Source organism: Echeneis naucrates, chromosome 8 (assembly GCF_900963305.1).
Source record: "Echeneis naucrates chromosome 8, fEcheNa1.1, whole genome shotgun sequence".
NCBI classification, from domain to species: domain Eukaryota; kingdom Metazoa; phylum Chordata; class Actinopteri; order Carangiformes; family Echeneidae; genus Echeneis; species Echeneis naucrates.
The window spans coordinates 17,150,702-17,170,519 of NC_042518.1; the positions used below are offsets into that span (position 1 = coordinate 17,150,702).

General features: G+C 42.0%; 1 protein-coding gene across 1 annotated transcript in view; it reads right to left on the reverse strand.

Annotated features, from left to right (window-relative positions):
* Window positions 1–2,724: 2,724 nt before the first annotated feature.
* The window catches only part of tnrc18 (trinucleotide repeat containing 18), a 47,529-nt gene continuing 30,435 nt past the window's right edge, over window positions 2,725–19,818 (reverse strand). The window contains exons 17-30 of the mRNA XM_029507631.1: window positions 18,796–19,008; window positions 16,025–16,198; window positions 15,003–15,460; window positions 14,376–14,510; window positions 13,675–13,816; window positions 13,455–13,572; window positions 12,731–12,806; window positions 12,480–12,588; window positions 11,963–12,079; window positions 11,299–11,451; window positions 8,205–9,979; window positions 7,852–8,088; window positions 7,622–7,696; window positions 2,725–6,777 (exon numbers count right to left, since the gene is read on the reverse strand). Of these exons, the coding sequence (XP_029363491.1) occupies window positions 6,571–6,777; window positions 7,622–7,696; window positions 7,852–8,088; window positions 8,205–9,979; window positions 11,299–11,451; window positions 11,963–12,079; window positions 12,480–12,588; window positions 12,731–12,806; window positions 13,455–13,572; window positions 13,675–13,816; window positions 14,376–14,510; window positions 15,003–15,460; window positions 16,025–16,198; window positions 18,796–19,008 (3,989 nt within the window). The 3' untranslated portion in view covers window positions 2,725–6,570. The remainder of the gene's footprint in view (window positions 6,778–7,621; window positions 7,697–7,851; window positions 8,089–8,204; window positions 9,980–11,298; window positions 11,452–11,962; window positions 12,080–12,479; window positions 12,589–12,730; window positions 12,807–13,454; window positions 13,573–13,674; window positions 13,817–14,375; window positions 14,511–15,002; window positions 15,461–16,024; window positions 16,199–18,795; window positions 19,009–19,818) is intronic.

Here is a 19,818-nt window from a genome sequence, read left to right on the forward strand (position 1 = left end):
CTTATGAACTTTGGCAGCTGGACAGCCAGAGGACACTCGCCCCTCATCCTCAGAAGAAATGAAGGCCTTACTCCTTCATCGGGACAAGCTGCTGGAGCTGGATTTAGCTGTCAGGTATTCACTGGGCATCACCTTGTCTTCACAGCTACAATAGGATCTCATTCACACTGTCACTCCTGTCTAAATACTCACAACAGCAGCTGTGTGTGTGTGTGTGTGTGTGTGTGAGGGAGAGAGAGAGAGAGATAGAGAGAGAGCAAGAGAATGACAAGTAAACATGTCTGAAATACAAAGACTGTGATGTTTCATTCATTACATTGTCAGCATGAATAATAGATATCTAATTGATATGCAGTACATCACACACACACACACACACACACACACACACACACACACACACACACACACTTACTTCCATGTGGGATCACGCTCTGAACTAATATTTGTAAAGCTCAGTTGTCATTTCAGATTCAAATTTATCACAAGAGGCAAAAGAACAAGAGAGCGAGTGCAGAGAAAGACAAAGAGATCGAAAGGCCAAACAAAATAAAGCACACAGAGATAGAGAGAGAGGCCAATGGGGAGAGAGACTGAGAGAGAGACAGAGGCACAAAAACATATATTATACAATTGGTGGGTGTGGAAAATAATAACTATTTCATTGTAACATCAGAAATGTCACTTAATAAGCTTGTTGCTTGTTGTTTCGTGTTTTTCTACTTTGCTTTATGATTAAGATTCCACAAACAAATAACACAACTTTGAAATTGTCTTTATTAGCGCTGACAGGCAGATTTGTGGTGAGCCCATCTAGCTGTTTCCACCTGATTCTAGTCTAGCTATGATAACTGTCTCTTGACATTTTAGTCTACACCTTAGTGTGGCTTTGGGAGTGGTATCAATGTTTTTGCTCTTTTTCCACAAATAGCTCAAGTAGAAACCCCAGTAAAACCATTGTTGATATAACAGGATATAATGTGTTCATTTATTAGTTTTTAGAGGTGCTAGTGAGCAGATTGCGTGACCTTCAGAAAATGGCTGTACTAAACTGCTGAACTGACATCTGGATTCAAGATGTTCAGTTTCATAACAGTGTGACCTTTTTCAGAAACCTAAAGCTCTAGCTTGACATGTATGAGAGCGAGCCGCTGGGCACTACATATCCAGGAAAAGCCAGATGGAACTAACACAAGTAAAGTAATGAGTGGGACAGAGCAGAGAACAAGAGAAAGACGAGGAGAAATTAAAGTAGTGTTGGAAACAAACAGTAAAAAAACTTTTGTTTTCTTCTTCACAAACAGACTTGAAGGACAAACACAGTTCTTACAGTTAGTGAACAGGCTCGTCTGAATAACAAGCCTTTCATACTGTTGGTGCTCAGTGTGTGTTTGAACGCCCCCTCACTCAGACACCTGTCTCCTGGGAAACCGGTGTGCACTACACATGTACACACACACATGCACAGACGCACATTCACTACTTCCTGGAAGAGCTGAGAAGAAAGACCGAATTGGGAGGGGAGGGTGTGTGCGCACACACACATACACACACATTTTGGCTCTCTCTCTCCTTGTGTTCAAACTGTAATAAATACTCTGCCAATGGCGTGTCTTTCTTCAAGGGATGTTGGCCAATCAGAAGCCTGCATGCCGACACACCCATAAGAGGGTGTGTGGAGCGCTGCTGAGGTAGGATGGAGAGTGTGTGTGTGTTTGGATGTGTGGACACCTTTCTGTGCTAATGTATTTATCTGTGTGTGTGTGTGTGTGTGTGTGCGTGTGCGTGTGCCTGCCAGAGGAAGCTCCCAGCAGGTTCTGATGTTGCTGATGTTGGTCCTTTGGGGGAAACAGAGAGGTGGCTGAACCCCTGACTGCTGCTCTCACCATGAAACAGGAACACACAGTCAGTTCATGTCAGCAAAGATTTAATTACACGTGGACACACAGGCATTCAGACAGACCAACACACACACACACACACACCCTCGCCCGCTTTTTGAGGGCACAGTACTGAACAGTGAGTGCTGGAAAATGTGTCTCCTGCGGTCAGCTCTGCAGCTCAGCTGAGGAAGCTGAACTTTCCTCCATTTTATCACAACCAGCAGCTTCATTACTGGGCTGCCAAAATGGAGGCATGATAGAGTCCATTGTTGATTAAAGGGCCAGGCCACACAAACTGAAACCAGGCACTCAAGAAAAAAAAAAAAAAAAACTAAACAAAATAACGACAGGAGCTCATTATGGTGGGAGAACTGTCTCTTCTGGTAACACGGCAAACTACAGATAAAAAGATTCAAGATGACGTGCATTTAGCTCAGTATTTACCATGAATCATTCTAATTTATCAAACATATTATCTTATAGACGGGTGCCTGGATGCAAATGGAAGTAGACAAGAGTGGAAACCTTAAAAGATTGTTGGCTAGCTGCTGCTTCCCTTTTCCCAGGTTCTATACTAAGCTAAGCTAACTAGCTGCTGGTGTGCATATTTTATGCTACAGAGATAAAATTGTCAATCTTGTCTCTGTAACAAGGCAAATAACATTCCTCTAAAATATCTTTCAGATAGTTTTTCAAGGTCTCATCTTTGAGCGTTTGTTTACTCAAAAATGAAACTATGCTGTTTCTGAAAGAAACAAAACCAGCCAAAGAAAGCAACATTAGAAAAGAGCTCAAAGAATTAAAACATTGTTTTTGCGCCAGAGTCACAGCACAGCCAAAGTATAGTTCCATGTGTTTATTGATTAACTATAAAATATTGAGTTACTAAAACAATTTGAAAGAAACACTGATAAACATGGTTGCTGTCTGTAAAATAATAAAAAACAAACAAAAACATTTTTCCTTACACATACAGTATAGGGCGACAGAATATATCCGGTTTCAGATTTTTCTCTAAAATGTATTCTTTTGCATTTTTACAAGATTAGACATGTGTACAAAGTATATTCTGATAGCTTTTCTCCCCTCGACAGCGAAGGATCATTTACAAAACTTAGATGATTTTTCTATTTATTTTCAAAATAATCTTTTTTTTTTTTCTGTAACGGGACGATAACGATACTGAAGGAACAGCAGACGAAGAACCAGCCTCCAGTCCACCTCTCTCTCTCTCCCATTCTCTCTTTTGCCCTCTCTTCCATTAATCTCTCTCTCACTCTCTCTTTCTCTCTCTAGCAGCTATCTCCCTGTGCCTGTCAGCAGTATTGCTTGAGAGGCGTGGACGATTGTTCAGAGAGGGGAAGCGGGGTGGGGGGGGTGGGGGGGGTGGCAGGAATACAGAAACATAAGAAAAGAGAAACAACTGAAAAAAAGAAATAAATCAGAGGGAAAGGAAAAAAAATTTAAAGACCAAAATTTAAACACAAAAATCTTGATGGAAAGAGCATATAAAGTCAGACTCTTAAAACATACGACATCAAAAGAAAAAGAAAGCAATGTGGGGAATAGCTGATGCTATGTGTGTGTGTGTGTGTGTGTTGTTTGTGTTGGACCCTGTTTGAAGGCCTGAGACTGGGCTGTGGATGGAGATAGGTGGGCAAATAGAGATTGATAGACGATAACACACACACCTTGTGTAAATGTGTGTGCATATGTGGCAATATAATGGGATAGGGATGTGATGTCTTATCAACCTCTCTCTTTCACACATATTCAGAAAAAAGTGCGTTAACAGCTCCAGGGATTAACAAAGATTCATAACGGGGCACTTTAACTTGTTCACTCTACAAATACAAGTAACAACCTGCCTATCCATTGCATTACCATAGCTGAGGTACCAATCAGAAATCCAACATTTGTCTGCAGTCCTCTAAGTTTCAACCACCGATCTTCTGTCTGGTCTCAAAAGGAGCTGTATATCAGAGCAGTAGCTAAAGGAGCAGCTGGGGCTAGAGCAGATAAAATATTCTGGCATTAATTGATCGAGTAATCTCAGAAAACACCACATAGAGTCACTCTGTACCTGTAAAGCCACTTTCGATACCAACAAACTAGCAGCAAAACCAACCTTATCCTTACAGGGTGGCTATCATGTCTGGATTTAAATGTGCACTGAAATGCTGCTACACTGGCAGACATCTTTTGTTATTTATTGGGGAAATGACACCCAAACATCTTGGGTTGTCCTCTACATGTCACGCAGTCAACACAGCGTAAGTAAAAATATGACTTGGCCTATAATAAAATCAGACAAATCCAGAGAAAATCAAAACACATCAAAATAGTAGAAAATATTAAACCTATTGAATATCAACAAGACAATCTTTAAACTCTGCAGTAAAGCAGAGAGGGCAACATGGTACGCAACACAGAGAAAATTAACATGATAATTACAGATATACACTGTATATACAGTATACTGCATACTGTACATAGATACTGATATATCTGATACACTGTCCATACACAATAGTGTAACTAAGTGGGTTAACAGCTCAGGAACGGAGGGTTGTTTAAACTACAAATCACAAAGAATAAAGATGTTTCCCAACATCAGCAGACTGGAGAAAACCCCAATCTGATTTCTCCACAGCGCCTCAGGAGCCGAGGATAAAGGTGTAGTGGGCGGGACCTAAGAGAGATTTGGCGAATCATCATCATAAGGCCTAGGAGAGTAAGGCCACCCAAGCGCTCACAACCCTGAGCACGACATTCAACAGTCTCACTCGAAAACGTTTAAACTAGGCACACTGAAAAAATTCATAAGCAGCTAAGAGAGCCAAACAGAACAAAGTGTAAAAGGGATGTGGTCGCGTGTGTTTCTGCCTGTGAGTAAGGATGAAGGGGCATATCACTGGCAGGCAGAGGAGAGGCAGCGAGAGCAGCGGGAGGGGGTTTAGCAAATACTCTGGGAAGACATACCTTACTCCCACTCACACAGTCTCCTCTGCAGCCAAGCTTGTTCAAAGTGCACTCATGTCAAAGAAAATTGTTTGGAGGGCTAAATGTGATAAGAGGTTAAGATGGACACCCATATAACAGCAGAGGCAAAATAAACAACAATACATAGAACATAGGACATTTAGGGGTTGCAAATGCTGCAGAGAATCTGATTAATGAAACCAAACTGTGGAGCTTTAGAAATTGAATTATGTTGATCTGATCTGTGCCAGCAGCTTCATACTGTACGAAGTATGAGGGCTCTGACCTTGCTGCATCTTGGTTCTGACTGCAGTATTTGCGACCCTGGACACACCTTAAAAAGGAAAAATCCACCCTCTTGGACTCCTGCACAGTTCATATACCAGTTTGTCTTGTTTAGTGTATTCGTGGAGTTACCTTGTAAGTCACTTGGTTACCCATTTTGCTTGGTTCAAAAAGGGAGTGTCCTACATTTCCCAGAATGCTTTTCAACACCCCCGCCCCTCCAGACAGGCCTGAATGCACCACATCTTCAGGCTGCCAAGAAACCGGCTGCTCTTTAAGGATCAAGTGTTGTTGTTCAACCACAGTACAAAATGGTAAAAACAACAAAACAAGTTACATAAAACTGCTGCTGCTTTTGTGTTTAAATTGTTTCTGGGTGGATTTTCCTTTTGAAATAAGGAACTCAAGATGAAAATGGGAAATGCTTTTATTAGTACACAGTTCCTTCCTCTCTCTCTAGCCTGAGTCTCTGAGGGAGTCAGAAGATTTAGTAAAACACTAGCAGTTGCCTGCCCAAGTCAGGATTGTCAAGGGGAATTGAAAGGGTTAAATTAAAGGAGGATAGACTCTCAAGTGTTTTTTTAAGTGCTCTCTGTTGGACAGCAAAGGGAGGGAGTCTCCACCTCTCTCTTTCTGTGCCTCTCTTTCTCTTTTTGCATCTGTCTGTCGCTCCTGCTGTTCTAGATACATTTATATGACTGTAACATGACTGTTAACATCACCACGGCAACATCATAATCACAACGTCATACCACTGGCATGTGTGTCTGTCTGTTCGTCCTGTTGGGGCAGGGAGGATGGATGGACAGACACAGGTCTCTCTCTGTATCATCATTCACAGTTCATTAAAGCTTCTTGACTGTTTACCTCTTTAGAAAAAAGTACTCTGACATAAATCTATTACATGAAAATAAAACACTCATATTTTCCTCTATGTAACTGTATATGTGTTTGTGTTACATGGGGGTGAATATTTACATGTGCGTGTATGTGAACATATGTCTGTGTTTATGTGGGTATATTTACATGTAAAAGAAGACTGAAGCACTCGTGTATTCAGAAACTCCCTAAGGAACACAATAAGCAAAACAGTCTGTGTTAATGGAGTCTGTGTGTGCAAATGTTCTGGGAGACTTGTTCCTTTTTCATAATACTGTCTGTAGTGTCTCCTGTAGTAGTAGTAGTAGTAGTAGTAGTAGTAGTAGTAGTAGTAGTAGTAGTAGTTGTAGACGTAGTAGCTGTTCATGACAGTCTGAAGTATATCATACTATAGGAGCGGTTAAGTTCATTGCATCACGGTGGCAGAAAAGATCCATCATGGGAGAAGATCAGTGATTAGACTTGGTAAGACCACGGGTTGGGTTTGACTCCTCGTGACGGCCAAAATCAGGTTTCAGATCACTCCAGGCGATTTTGTGTTTCAGCAGATGACCGGGACTCCGTTGGTGTTAAAGATCATGCCAGTGGTGGGTTCATAGGTGCCAGCCAGGTAGTAGAGATCTTCGCTGTCGGCATAGCGACGCGTGTGAGTCATCTGCTCATACTCATCCACACTGACCACCAGGCACTTGTGGCTGACCGTCTGCACGTCATTCTCGTCGCTGTGAGACGACTGGTAGAGAGCGCGCTGCAACCGAGACACACATTAAGTATTGTAGAAAACACAAAAGGTGATCAAGTCAGAAAAAGCTACATTTTAAGCAACAATTTATTAATATAATTTAAAGTGTAAAAAGAAAAATACATCTTTATATTTTTTGTATAATCGCCAATCGGTTGAAAAAAGCAAAAAAGACACTTAGGTTAGCTGGTTATTTTTAGCAAACATAAAACAAACAACACAAAGTTGCTATTTTATTTAAATGTGTATAGTTGACTAATTTCTCCTAATGTAAAAAAAATTAAGACAGTAAATGAAATGTTGGTGGTGTTATGCTACTGACTAATAATGCTTTGCTAATATCACAAGACTTCATACACTGATGCTACAGAAGTCTATAGGACAGTATGTGGATACTCAGTATGACCCGCACAGACCCATGTAATTATATATCTAATGTAGGTACAAAATCCAGGATATAAAATAGACATTTGTTAAGATGCGTGCCATCTGACAAAGACACAAGCTTGGAGGAAAACTGGAACATAAAGAAAAAACTTTTTAGCTTGTGTCCAGTGTGAGCATGTGAATGGGCTAGGGTTGAGTTTGGTATCAGTTCTTACAATGCATGTCTTAAAAGATACTTAGTCCTTTTGAAAAGTCCCCAAACCCCTGTGACAGTGTTAAAAAATGATTTAAGTTACTGAAAGATAAATAGAATAAATTAACACATATTCATTTATTTTATTCACTCATTGTGAATTATGGAAAACAATAAATGCCTAAACAAATGAAGGAAAATTAAGGGAAAAGTACAAAGCCTGAGGAGCAGAACTGAAAATAAAAAGGTAAAATAACCAATTTTCCATACCTCCATGAAGTCTTTCCTCTGGATAGAAGAGTGCAGAGCTGCTGGTAAAGACTGGCCACAGATCTGATCCCAGTTCTGTAGAGGAAACCAGACTTAAATTTAGAAATAACACCTCAAACTGAGACTCAGACATACTTATGTTTTTGTTCCTTTTTCCAATTGTATAATTTTTTTTGTATAATTATTCTTTCACTTCACAGCTTGACCTTTGTTAATAAAAACTCTACTACCTTCTTGTCTGTAAGTTTCTTTCCAGGGTTCGTCTCCTCTGGATGATAGAACCAGTTGACCCTGACCACCATGTTGCTGCCCCAGGACTCCCACATGCTCTGGATACGGCCAATGAAGGGCAGATTGGGCCGGCCAGCAGACAGGAAGACGGCACAGTCACCGATTCGGATCATCTCCCGGCCGCGAACAATTGCCTTGTAGAAAAGCTTCTTGGCCTTGCCCTTCATGCCACGTCTCTAGAAAGGATAATGAGAACAAACTGGTCACAGACTGAAAGGAATGATATGCTGGTGAATGTGTCTTTAAAGCGATAACAATTCATTTCTCTTATCATTTCCCTGTCTTGCCTCACCTGTGTGGGTTTCCCAAACCACTTCCAGAGCTGTCTGGCTGGCAGAAAAGCAGAAATTTTGGGCCTATTCTCTACACTGGGTAGCCTCTGACGTTTAGCCAACTCCTTGGTGGTGGGGAGGTGAACACCTTCTCTCCGCTTTGGTCTCCCCACTTTCCCCTCTCCTCCACTGGGCTTTGGTTTTGGAGGGCGACCTCTTTGTCCAGAGCCTTTCCCGGTGGCTGGTTTACCAGATTTAGTGGGGGCAGCAGCAGCAGGAGTTGGAGAAGTTGGCGGTGAGGGAGATTCTGAGGGCAGTGATAGTTCTTCATCTTCCACTTTTATCTCTGTGTCTTTCTTCACATCCTCTTCCTCCTCTTCTTCTTCTTTCATCTGTTCTTTTGGTTTGTCCTGAGCTGGAGGCGAGGAGACAGGGCCTGGTGGAGGTGTAGGGGTTCTCTCCTCATCTGAGCTGCTGGACGAGTCATCAGTGGAAGAGGAGGATGATGAGGATGAAGATGATGATGAAGATGAGGAAGAACCAGAGCAGGATGAAGAGGAGGAAGAGCAGCTTGAGGTGCATTTCTTCTTTATTTTCCCTTTCTCAGCTTCCTCCTCTGACTCTGAGCTGCTACTGCTTTGAGATTCCTCTTTCATCTTCCTCTCCTCTCTTTTCTCCACCTCCTTCCTCTCTTCTTTTTCAACCTTCTCCTCTCTTGTGTCCATCTCCTGTCCTCTACCAACACTTCCACGGCTGTCTGTCTTTTCCTTTACCAGCATGGGTGCCTTGTAAGTGGCATCTTTCTCTGGCAGGTTAGTGTCTCTCTCAGGAGCTCTCATTTTAGCTTTTAGCATTTTTTGATTAGCAGAGGCTGTGGTGATGGGGGTGTGGTCTCGTCTGACACCTCGACCCTCTAGCAACATTAAAGCCTTGGTTTTCTTGGTTTTGGGAGAAGTTACACCTTCATGGTCTAGCTTCACAAGGGGCTCTGCTGACAGGGACTTGCGTCTCACCACAGATCCTCCATCACTTTGCCCCGTGCTGGGTTTGGACCTGGAAATGGAGCTGGAACTAGGTCTGGAGCTGGAGGATAGCTGATCAGACGGAATTTTTAGTTTGGGTCTGGGTGCAGCTGATGATGATAATGATGGTGATGACGAAGGTCTAGGAGTTAGTGAGGAGCTGGGTTTGCCTGTTGATAACCTGGAAATGGAGTTGGACACAAGCCCAGAGCTGAGGCTGGTTCTGGAGCTGCTGTGATGGTCTGAGGAGGTCTTCATTTTGGGTGTGGAGGCCGAAGTTGGCCTGGGTGTGGATGAAGCACTGGGCTTGGGCGCTGCAGATGTTGTCATGGGTCTGGACATAGGTCTGTTAGTGGTAGGACTGACGCTGCTGCTATTCTCTCTTTCTCTGCGCTGGCTGTTGTATGAGCTGAGATTTGGCTCACTGTACAGATCCACAGTCAGGACTTTTCCATAGGTGGAGGGATAGAGGGAAGGAGGGAGAGTATGTGCGGGTTTAGACACAGAAGGCTGGGCTGAGCTGGTCTTTCTGGCCCCAGGTGTGGGAAGGGTAGGACTACTTGTAGGGGACGTGGTTGAGCTTTTGCGGCCTGGTTTTGTTTGTGTTCCCATTATTGGTCGAGATGCAGGACGGGGCTTCTCTTGTCCTGCCTTCTGGATAGAGGAGGTCCTGTCCTGGGCTGGTTTTGCTGGGGCCTGTGGTCTTTCTGCAGGCTGCACAGAGGAAGGTGGAGGATCATTTTTCTCCCGACCATCTGAGTTCATGGAGGTTTCTGTGGGGAAGAAGAAGAAAAAAGAAAAAAAAAAAGAAAGGGAAAATTAAATTTTTGTGTGTTACAGTGCCAAACTACACTGTTTACACTGGACATGCTGACATTTTCATTGTGCTGCCTCATGTTTTTTTTTTTTTTTTGTGGTTTTGCAGCCTCATATACTGAGATTGGAAGACAAATCAGCAAGGAAACAATTTTGAAATGGAAAGATTGCATTTAAAAATTGCTTATCCAGTTGAAACAAGGGCAGTGTCAGCAAATCGCGCTACATGCCATGTATTACAGCCAGATTAAAAGAGTTTATGAGTACGTTTGAGCAGGTTTACTGAACTGATATCCGCAATAACAGTCATTGTTAAGTTAGAAAAGCCTGATGAAAGACCTCTGAGTGTTGACCTGTTTTTGTTATTTCTGTTGTTTTAAAAAAAGACTCATCAAAAGACGACCGTGATAGCAGCATTTTTGAGTTTGACTCTTTAATGGTAAAGTAAGTACTGCAACAAGCCACATGGAGGCCAATTCTATTATTATTCCTAATCATCACCACAAATGAAGTAAATGTCTATCTGCCATTAGTGAATAAGTAAAGCACTCAAGAGAGAAACACACTGCGCTTCCATGATGAGCACTGAACCGTGAAATCCATCTCTTTTTTATCACACATTTGGCTCCAGTGTGTGAAGAGATGTCCTTTACGTGTCCCATGGAATTACTCAAAGAAGTAAAAAGGCAAATAAAGTGAAAAGTGATGGCAGTACTTAATGCACATTGGATTAGTTTTACTTTAAGCAGCCCCCTACCATTATTTTACTTCCTGTGGGAAACATTAGAAATTCTTTCTTCAATAATTCTCACAGCTCTGACACTTATGGTCAGCCATTTCTGTGGTATGCGGTGTTCCACTGATATAGTTCACAAATGTGCAGTTTTGACTCTGAATGTATCTATCAAAAGGTTACACAATGGGTTTGTGAGTTCGTAATAACTTTTAGTGTTTATGATACTAAAGTCAACCTTCAAGCCCTATTGAACCAACAAAGTGAGAGTAAGGACTTTCATTGGCCTGTCTATTAGCTTTGTTAAGTAGGAGGTTCGTTCAGCGGACAATGATTATCACCACAAGGCTCTATAAAAACATCTTGTGCCTTCAAGAATTTCATTTTAAATAACACTTCCCAAATACACAACAACAAATGGTAATGTTTGCTCAAGTGGACCAAATCAGGTAAATAAAGTGAGACATCGAAAGGGAGGTAAAGGAAAGGACGTAGGTAAGAACCGAGTGTGGAAAGCAAGAGAAAATAAGTTTGATGGCTCACCTGGTTTGGGTTTTGGTTTGCGACCAGGTTTTCCCTTAATCTTTGGAGCATTGTCCTCTGACTTTGTTCCTGCTTCTTTACCCTCTTTGCTGCATTTGCGAACTCTCCTCCTGGAGCAGCTGGCCACAAGCAGCGCGGGGGATGGCTCAGCACCTGGACATAGTCAAAGGGCCAGAGGGTTTCTCTCAAGAATATAACCTTGATTTATATCTAACATTTTTTTAAGATACGGAAATCAATTAAAAAGAAAGAAAAAAAGTAAAGTATGTACTTAGTTATCAATACATAATTATCTTTTGTAAAGTGCTACTCTTCTTGGAAGCTTAATTTGCCTCACTATATTTGATGTGAACACTCAGCAGGAGATGACAATAACTTGTGTTCCTAGTTGTGGTCTCCTGCTGAAACATAAGCACACACACACCTTTCAGAGAGTGTAGTGCAATAGAAGAGGCCTATCTTAGAATTAGTAGCAGCTTTTTAGTAATAACTTTTTATGCTTATACTAAAATCCTTAACACATTGACATGGACAAATGTAGATTGGTGAGGTCATAGAAAGGAACACAAACACATGTTCATCTTGATTCAACCCAAAAATAAGCTCTACACCTATGACTTTATATGAAGGTGTGATGAGAGGAAATGTGTGTGTTTGTACTCACAATGGATCTTGTAATCTGGTGGCAGCAGTCTGATGTGTGAGAGGGGGATGCGGCCTGTATCACCATCATCAAACTCCACAGTGATCAGATCATCATTCTCGTCAATATCTGAACTTCCTGTTATGAGGAAAAAATAACAGTCAAAGGTGAATGTTTGATTTTCGACACACTTTTAGCCAGTAAATACAAAAACAAACAGCCAAACAAACAAAAAAACCCATAACAAACACAGCTGCTGTCAGATCAGTGTTTCATTTGTATATCTCTCACACCCAAACAATTTTATTCATTACTGGAGAGTTCAGTGAATAAAATTTGTACGGTAAGAACAGAGCCCAGGCCAGTTATGTTTCCATAATCATCCGACTCTTCAAAATAATAGACTGCTGTATCATCCATTGAAGGAGCATTCTTCTGCATTTGTTTGTGCTGCCAGTAACATATAAATTGCCCATGTGAGTGGATTATGAATTAAATAATGTAAGCAGTGGGTGCTTGAGTGCTGCTGCTGTTGTACCATTGACAACCGTGCCGGGGTACAGGCAGCGGTACTGCTGGCTCCAGTAGGCAGCAATGCGGGTGCCCTCTGGGAGATAGCGCACAGATGGAGGCTTCACATCAATGATCTGCACGTACAGAACAGAAAAGTTGTAAAAGTCAACACGTGGAAATGGCACTTTTCTAACTGCTTAAAGTGGTATATCATGGGAAACCTCTAAATATAGAGGTGAAGGAGGGCCATAGTTCAGATATGTCTAATTTACTCACAGCTTCCTGTAGCAGTTGTTCCAAGCAGTAGATGTGTGGTCGGTTCCCTCTCTCTCCCTCCACCACCACGCTGTATCTACAGGGAGGAATCACCCCAGGAGGGTCAGAGTCAAAAGGTTGAGGTCAGTATGCAGGGGCTAGATCTTTTTGAAATGATACCGCTAGACAGTATTTGGTCACACCAGTTTTCACTGAGGTGTAAATGGTTGCTTTGCCCCACAGTGAGTGCTTATCTTGATTCTGATATGTCACAGGTCAGGGAATGTGCTGTCATTCACAAATAATGACAACGGAGACTTGTCTCTGGTAAAATGTTGTCTGGCATGGAGCAGAACTAGCACCTGGAATATCAGTCCTGTCTGAACAGGCCTTCATTTTGTTTGCTTTTAAATAAAGCATTCTTTATGCTAAGCTAACCAACTACTGGAATGTCTGCATCTCATCTAACAGGAAGGAGAACAACAAATTTCCGACAGCTTCAAACTATCCTTAGGAGAACAGAGGACTCCTCTACATGAACACCTGAGTGATCTTTAAAATCATTTGTTCTTCATATGAAATGTACAGGATTCTTTAAGAGGTCACTGTGCTTCTTTTCAAATCAACTTCAAACTTTAAAGGCAAAAAACTGGAGTACACGGAGACGTGTGTTTCCTCTGTTCTAGGATACACATAAATTATGATGCTCTGTTTAAAGATAAAACATCACCCTATGTGCACTCACATGTCAGGGGAGTGTACAGTGTTCACATGCCCGGCGTACAGTAGTTGGTCGTCCATTGGGATCAAAACTCTGAGCCCATCCACCAGAGAATCCTTATCCAAAACACACTGTACTGGAGCTGAACACAACAATGCATGCAATAAATAAGCACATTATCATTTAATGTGCGTGGTTGTTTTGTGAATGAGCACTTTCCTACAGTGTGTGTGTGTGTACTGACCAGGTGTGGAGGACCGCTCTGATACACTGTTGCTCTGCGCTGGGAGGAGTTCGTCTTCACTGAAGCTGCTGTCCTGGTTAGGCTCAAAGTCTTCGTCTGCAGCCATGCTCTCCATCAGCCGACTCACTGCCCCCCTGGAGGGCTGAACAGAAACATACACCTCAACAAAACATGCCTCATATGCATCAAAATGATATTCAACAGTGGAAATGACGAGTGTAAGCCCCTCCTAAATACCAATTTAAAATGAAATTGTGGCAGCTCACCAGGCCCACACATGACATATTAACTCACAACATATTAAATGGGAGTGGTAACATATTACAACACTTATGCTGTTACATTACAGACAATCATTCACTACTGTTTCACCAGCACACAGAGCCCTGCACACATTTCAGCTGCCTTTAGCGTTTCCTAAACAAACTAGCAGATGGAGAGCAAAGCAAAATTTTTGGCAGAAATCACATGAAACCAAAGCTTTACTTTTCTTTTTCTAAGATAAGAACAAAACAGTGTTAATTAGAACACAATGAGTCAATTTCTTGAAACCAATTATTCCAATGCTTGGACATTCCAATCTAGGAGTAAGTGTTTTCATTTAGGCCTAATAAATAAATATGCCTGGGTTTTTTGTCCTTTCAAAGATAATTAAGTTCACATCCATAATAATTTTGTGACTGATGCATCATTGGACTGACCTCTCTCGCCTTGGTCTTGGCTTTTGGTTGGCTCTTGCGAAGTGGGCTGAGGCTCAGAGGTACAGGGCTGTCTGTGATTGGACTGCTCAGAGTGGATGGACTCACAGGAAGAGAGGAGTCCTTTAGCTTCTTTTTCTGGTTTTTAAAAGTCACAACACACACATAGTTAAAATATGAATATGAATCTCATATGAATGAGAGAAGGGACTAAGGACAGATTTTTACATGTGCGCACGCGCACAAACACACACACACACACACACTGAGGGTAGGATGGTGCCAGGCTGCCTGCAGTTGTCCTTTCTTGTCAGCAACATGACAGACAGCAGGGGATTGCTCCAGTGACTGAAGTACTGGGAAACCCTTCTGGCACTCTGACACACACTAAAACACAATGTCTTTCTCACACTGGCACGCATACACACATGCACACGCACACACAAAAACACAAGTGTCAAGGAAGACAAAAGGATGTGAGGGTCCCAGACTTTAAAGGTGGAGAAAAGGAGTGAAACAGTAAAAGGAAGCGCAAGGAAAATGAGAAATGAGAGAGGCAAAACAAACGTTTGCATGACTTTGTTTTAGAACTCATCTCAGTGAAACAAAATTTGGGAATTATTGACATACTTTTACCACATCTTTTGCCTCTCTGCTGGGCAGAGAGGGTTTGGGTCTGGAGGTGGGTTTCTGGGTGAGAGGAGGAGCTGAGCTGGAGGAGGAGTTCTGACTGGTGGATGCAGGGGCTGGCACAGGCATCTGGCTGGTTGTGGCGTCATGGAGGAAAATCCTCTCACTGCGCCGCCGGTTCCAGCCCTCGTCCTCACTGAAGCCTCCAAAACCAGGGCTGGTGGAGAGGTCGAAGCTGAACCGCCGTGGTGACCGTGGTGAAGGGCGTGGTTTGGGTAGAGGCTTGCGTTTGATTGGCAGTGACTCATCTCGCTTGGTGGGGCTGGACTGGTCAGTGCGGCGTGTTGCTGGGGGCAACAGGGGGAGCTCTGGGGCAGAGCGTTTGCCGTGCAGCAGTGAGGGAAATTTCCTCAGTCTCAAATCTGAACCTGAATCTGACCATTCGCACTCTGAAGAACCTGACAGAGGAAAGAGGGTCACATGATGTAAACACTCACATTTTAGTAATCATATTTCTACGTTGTAATAAACACGAGACACACACACACACACACACACCCTATAGTTAAAATGAAATGAAATAAGGTGTTAAATTTTTTTAAATCAATATCTCAGCGAATAGGTCTATTGATCAATTTGAAACTAATACATAATTTATGTATCAATTACAAATGAATGAATATTTAATCATGAATCAATAACATAATCCTGAATGAATGGTCTGGGAGTGAACCTGGTCAACCCCACACACACACACACACACACACACACAAAGCAGAGAAAAAAACAAAAAACAAAAAAAGAGAGGCAACAAACAATCAACAACAAAAAAACCCCACACAAAAATTCCCAAAAAACAGAAGTTCATACTTTGTCTTACAACATAATTAAAGAGAATGATTGTTCTTTCTCACGTTTTCTTGTTACTTTCCAGAAAAGTAATAATAATTCTAAACTTAGTGTTTTTGGCACAAACTGTTATGATGCTCAGTTGCACACACAACTCTTGTGTCTGTTTTTACCCAGAGTGTTCTGCCTGCTGTGGTGTTTGCTGTCATGGAGGAGGCTCAAAGGGGCCGAGCTGACAGGCAGTGCGCTCGCTGCAAACCTGGCCAGTAGACCCAAGCCGCTCTCCTCACACCCACCATCATCCGAGTCGGACTCCTCGTTGTCATCGTCATCGTCTGCTGAGGTTTCTGTTTGAAAGAAAAGATTTTCACCAGGGAAGGTGGCTGAAACATTGGCATGGGTCTAAGGTCAAATCACTTTCAATTGTCTCATCTGACGATACAAAGACCAGAGAAGATGAATTACCAGAGGAAAAACAATGAAGATACAATTTTCTTATACAGCAATCTCGATATTACAGTAACACAATCACGGATAGGCATCTGAGGCACAGACGAACACACAAATGACATCATATGCCGAACAGAAGCACCAGTGAGAGAGAAAAGAGACTGTCCAAACCACTGCAGCCTTTCCTCACACTGCTATGCTGTGTAAGCAAGATACAGCAGGAAAAACCGTCATTTACCACATGCATGTGAGCCACATACACAGTCAACAGCTGCTGAAACCATGTGAACTGAGACTGACTCAGACAAAATTTATTACTGTATTTAAAAAACCTTCAGAGATAAGTGAAACTGCACTTTTTCCTCCTAGTTTAACAGGCACACAAAAGGCAGCACGCAAACACACACAGACGTATACACTCAGTGGTCAGTTTTGTGTTTTTTTTTTTGTGAACATCTACTAATGCAGGTAAACAAAATCTTCATTGAAGTGTCTGTTTAGTTTTTGTGTTCAAGAGGTGGTAAATCCAGACTACATTCTCTGTGTATAGCAAAATGCTCAACAGCAGCACCAATTGCAGCCTCCAAAATGATCATACAGATCAATACACATTTTTTTAACACAGCCTTAACAAAAACTAAACATTATATCCTCAATGAAGGGAGGATTTGTTGCAGGACTTTTGTTTCAGACTGTATTAGCCAGGTGTTCCTAATAAACTGCCACTTGGATGTATATAGACTGGAGGATACTGTTAACTGTGTGTTGCTGGAAGTTATCAGTTAGATCCACAGCAACAGATGAGCAGAGGTTAGAGTGTTAACACTGAAGGTAAATGCACAGTACAAGATTTCCTCAAGCCTTTTAAACCTCTGAACCCACCCTACAGTGATGTCACAGTGCACAGTGTACTCATGCATCACTGAGATGGAAATCAGCGAAACTATGTTTAGTTACTCCTGAAAGCCATAATGAACTGATTATTATCAATTAATTCATTTTTTTAAGAGTCAGAAACTTGGAGAGTTGAATTCCGTTGCACGTTGTACTGTGAATCTACCGTGGCAACAGCAGCAAGCAGAAGATGCAACAAGCAGGCACTGAGAGGACAGCCCTGTGAAGCCCCTTGGTATAATCTTCATATGAAGTTCGAGTAACCATGGTTCCCATTAATGAGCTTTAATTTATGAGAGTAAAAAAAAAAAAAAAAACCCCAAAAAAACCATTCAAAAAAGAAAGTAAAAACCCCAAGAAAAGATCAAGGTTAAAGTTAATGTTCTCTATATGTAGTTTAATTTCAGCATAGTCCCTGTTAGTGGTGAATAAGAAAAAAAATAAAATTTAAATAAATAGTGGGAGGGGCACTTCCTACTTACAGAGCAGGTGACAGGGGTGTGGCCTCAGGCAGGGCAGGACAGTGCGGCGATGAGAGCGCAGCCCAGCAGTAGCGTAGGCTGGCCTTAGCACAGTCTAGCTTAAGCAAAGCTTTAGCCTAAGCGTAGACAAGCCGCAGCGAGGTAGTACAGGCTCAAGGCTGTGCTATTCCTTGCCAAGCTTCTGTAATGTCGCAGCGGCAGCAGGACAAGCACATGGAACAGGCTGAGAGACACTCAAAGCATCATGGGTAGGACGAAGGGGGAAGGGGTGGGGAAGGGGTGAGGAGGGAAAGGTGAGAGGACAGAGCAAGGTGTCTGAGAGAGCAACATAAAAGGGAAAAGGGTTATTTGAAGGTTTAGTAGACAGAGGAGAAGCTCTATTGTCCAAATATCCCCAACATCTTATACAAATCATTGTTGGTTCATTTACGTCCCCCACATCGTCGAAACAATAGGCCACATCATCAATAAACATTTAGTCTGGTAAATGTAGCTAACCATTTCAACAAAATAGAAAATCAGCCAACTAGCATCAAAGTTATCTTTATTTACAACCATGAAGAATTATCTCTGTCCAATCAGATTCAGCTCTTGTGTGCTCTGAATTAGTCTTCTACATAGAAAAGTTTTTCCCAACCTTTTTCGGCAGAACTTAAGGGATATTTGACGAACAGAGCGCTAAAGGATGTGTGAGGTGCAGTGGCAGCTGGACGGACTCACAGAGACGGACAGACAGATGAAGCAGACACAAGGACCACAGCGCTTCGCTTTCTGTACCAATCAAATCAACACCTTTAATAAAGCTTATAGGTACCAAACTGCAATACAACAAAATCTCACAATTCACACAATTTTTCAAATGTACAAATGCTCCAAAAACGGTTTGCATTCCAGGCAATAAAAAACACCATCGAAATAGGTAAACTCTTCTTAAAAAAAAAGGCAACTTTTCAGAGAAGCCAGCAGCAAGAGAGGTAGAGATCGTCAAGCTAAAGCAGTCTGAAAACAGAGGCCTTAGCAAAAAGCAAACAAAGACACGAGCTGTGACGAGGCTAAAGGACACAATATTGTCTGACTCAACAGCAAGGGGCTAGGGGCTGTAAGATTTGGTCAATAACCTTGGTCAAAGGAGTCGTCAGAGGAGCTGAGGCCTGCTTCCTCCAGGAGCAGTGATAAGTGCTTGTGTTTCTTCTTCTCAGACTTCTGACTGGACAGCAGGGATGTTGGCGATGACACAGACCGCCTCTTCCTGGTCAGGTTGGCATGGGAACGCATTCCTGAGAGAGGGGGCCAGCCCCCTTGAGCAGAATTGTGCTCCTCTGAATCAGAGTCTGGTGCGGAGAAAGTGTGATTAATGATTCATGAGGTCACAGGAATAAAAAACAAAGACAGACAGAAAGGTGATTTCTGCTGATCCACAATATCAAGACCATCCTGCTATTTCCAATCGAATTAATGCCACATTTTGTCACATTTCTTCACATAACTACATGACCTGTGGGGCCTGCATTGTTACCAACTGACCAGTGGTAGATTTTCTACCACTACCACGCAATGGCTGCACAACAGGACCAGAAAAGATGTATAAGAATAAGAGGCATATTAAAAGGGGTTGAGATGAAGAAAAACATCTTTTAGCAAGTGCTAGTTAGAAGAAGAACTGACGACGGAAAATGAAATAAAATGGTTAGTTTAATTGTAAGAAGTACATGAGTGGGTGGAGGATATCCCTGTGTATGAGATATATTCTTAGGTTTTTCTTAATGTTGAATGTAGCATTGTTTTTTAGCTATTTTCATGGAAAATTAATTTACATTTGCTTCTCTTTAGGTGCTAATGACAGCAGGCTGCCACGAGATTCACTCAAAATACACCACAGTACATTTGTTTTCATCATAATCTAACGTGCCACCCACAACACTTAAAAGAGACTCTTCATGGAACTTAATGTCTATGAGAATAAAAATTGTTCAACATAAGCAAACTCTAAAAGTTTGGGAAAACTAATTAGAAGACTAAGATGTTTCTTTCAAACTACTATTACCAGTGCAAAACCACTAGACTTATGCAAATGCTCTTCTGTACTCAGTGTGCTTCTAAAAAGTGTTTTTGGTGATCGTGTTTGAAAAGAAAGCTTGGAA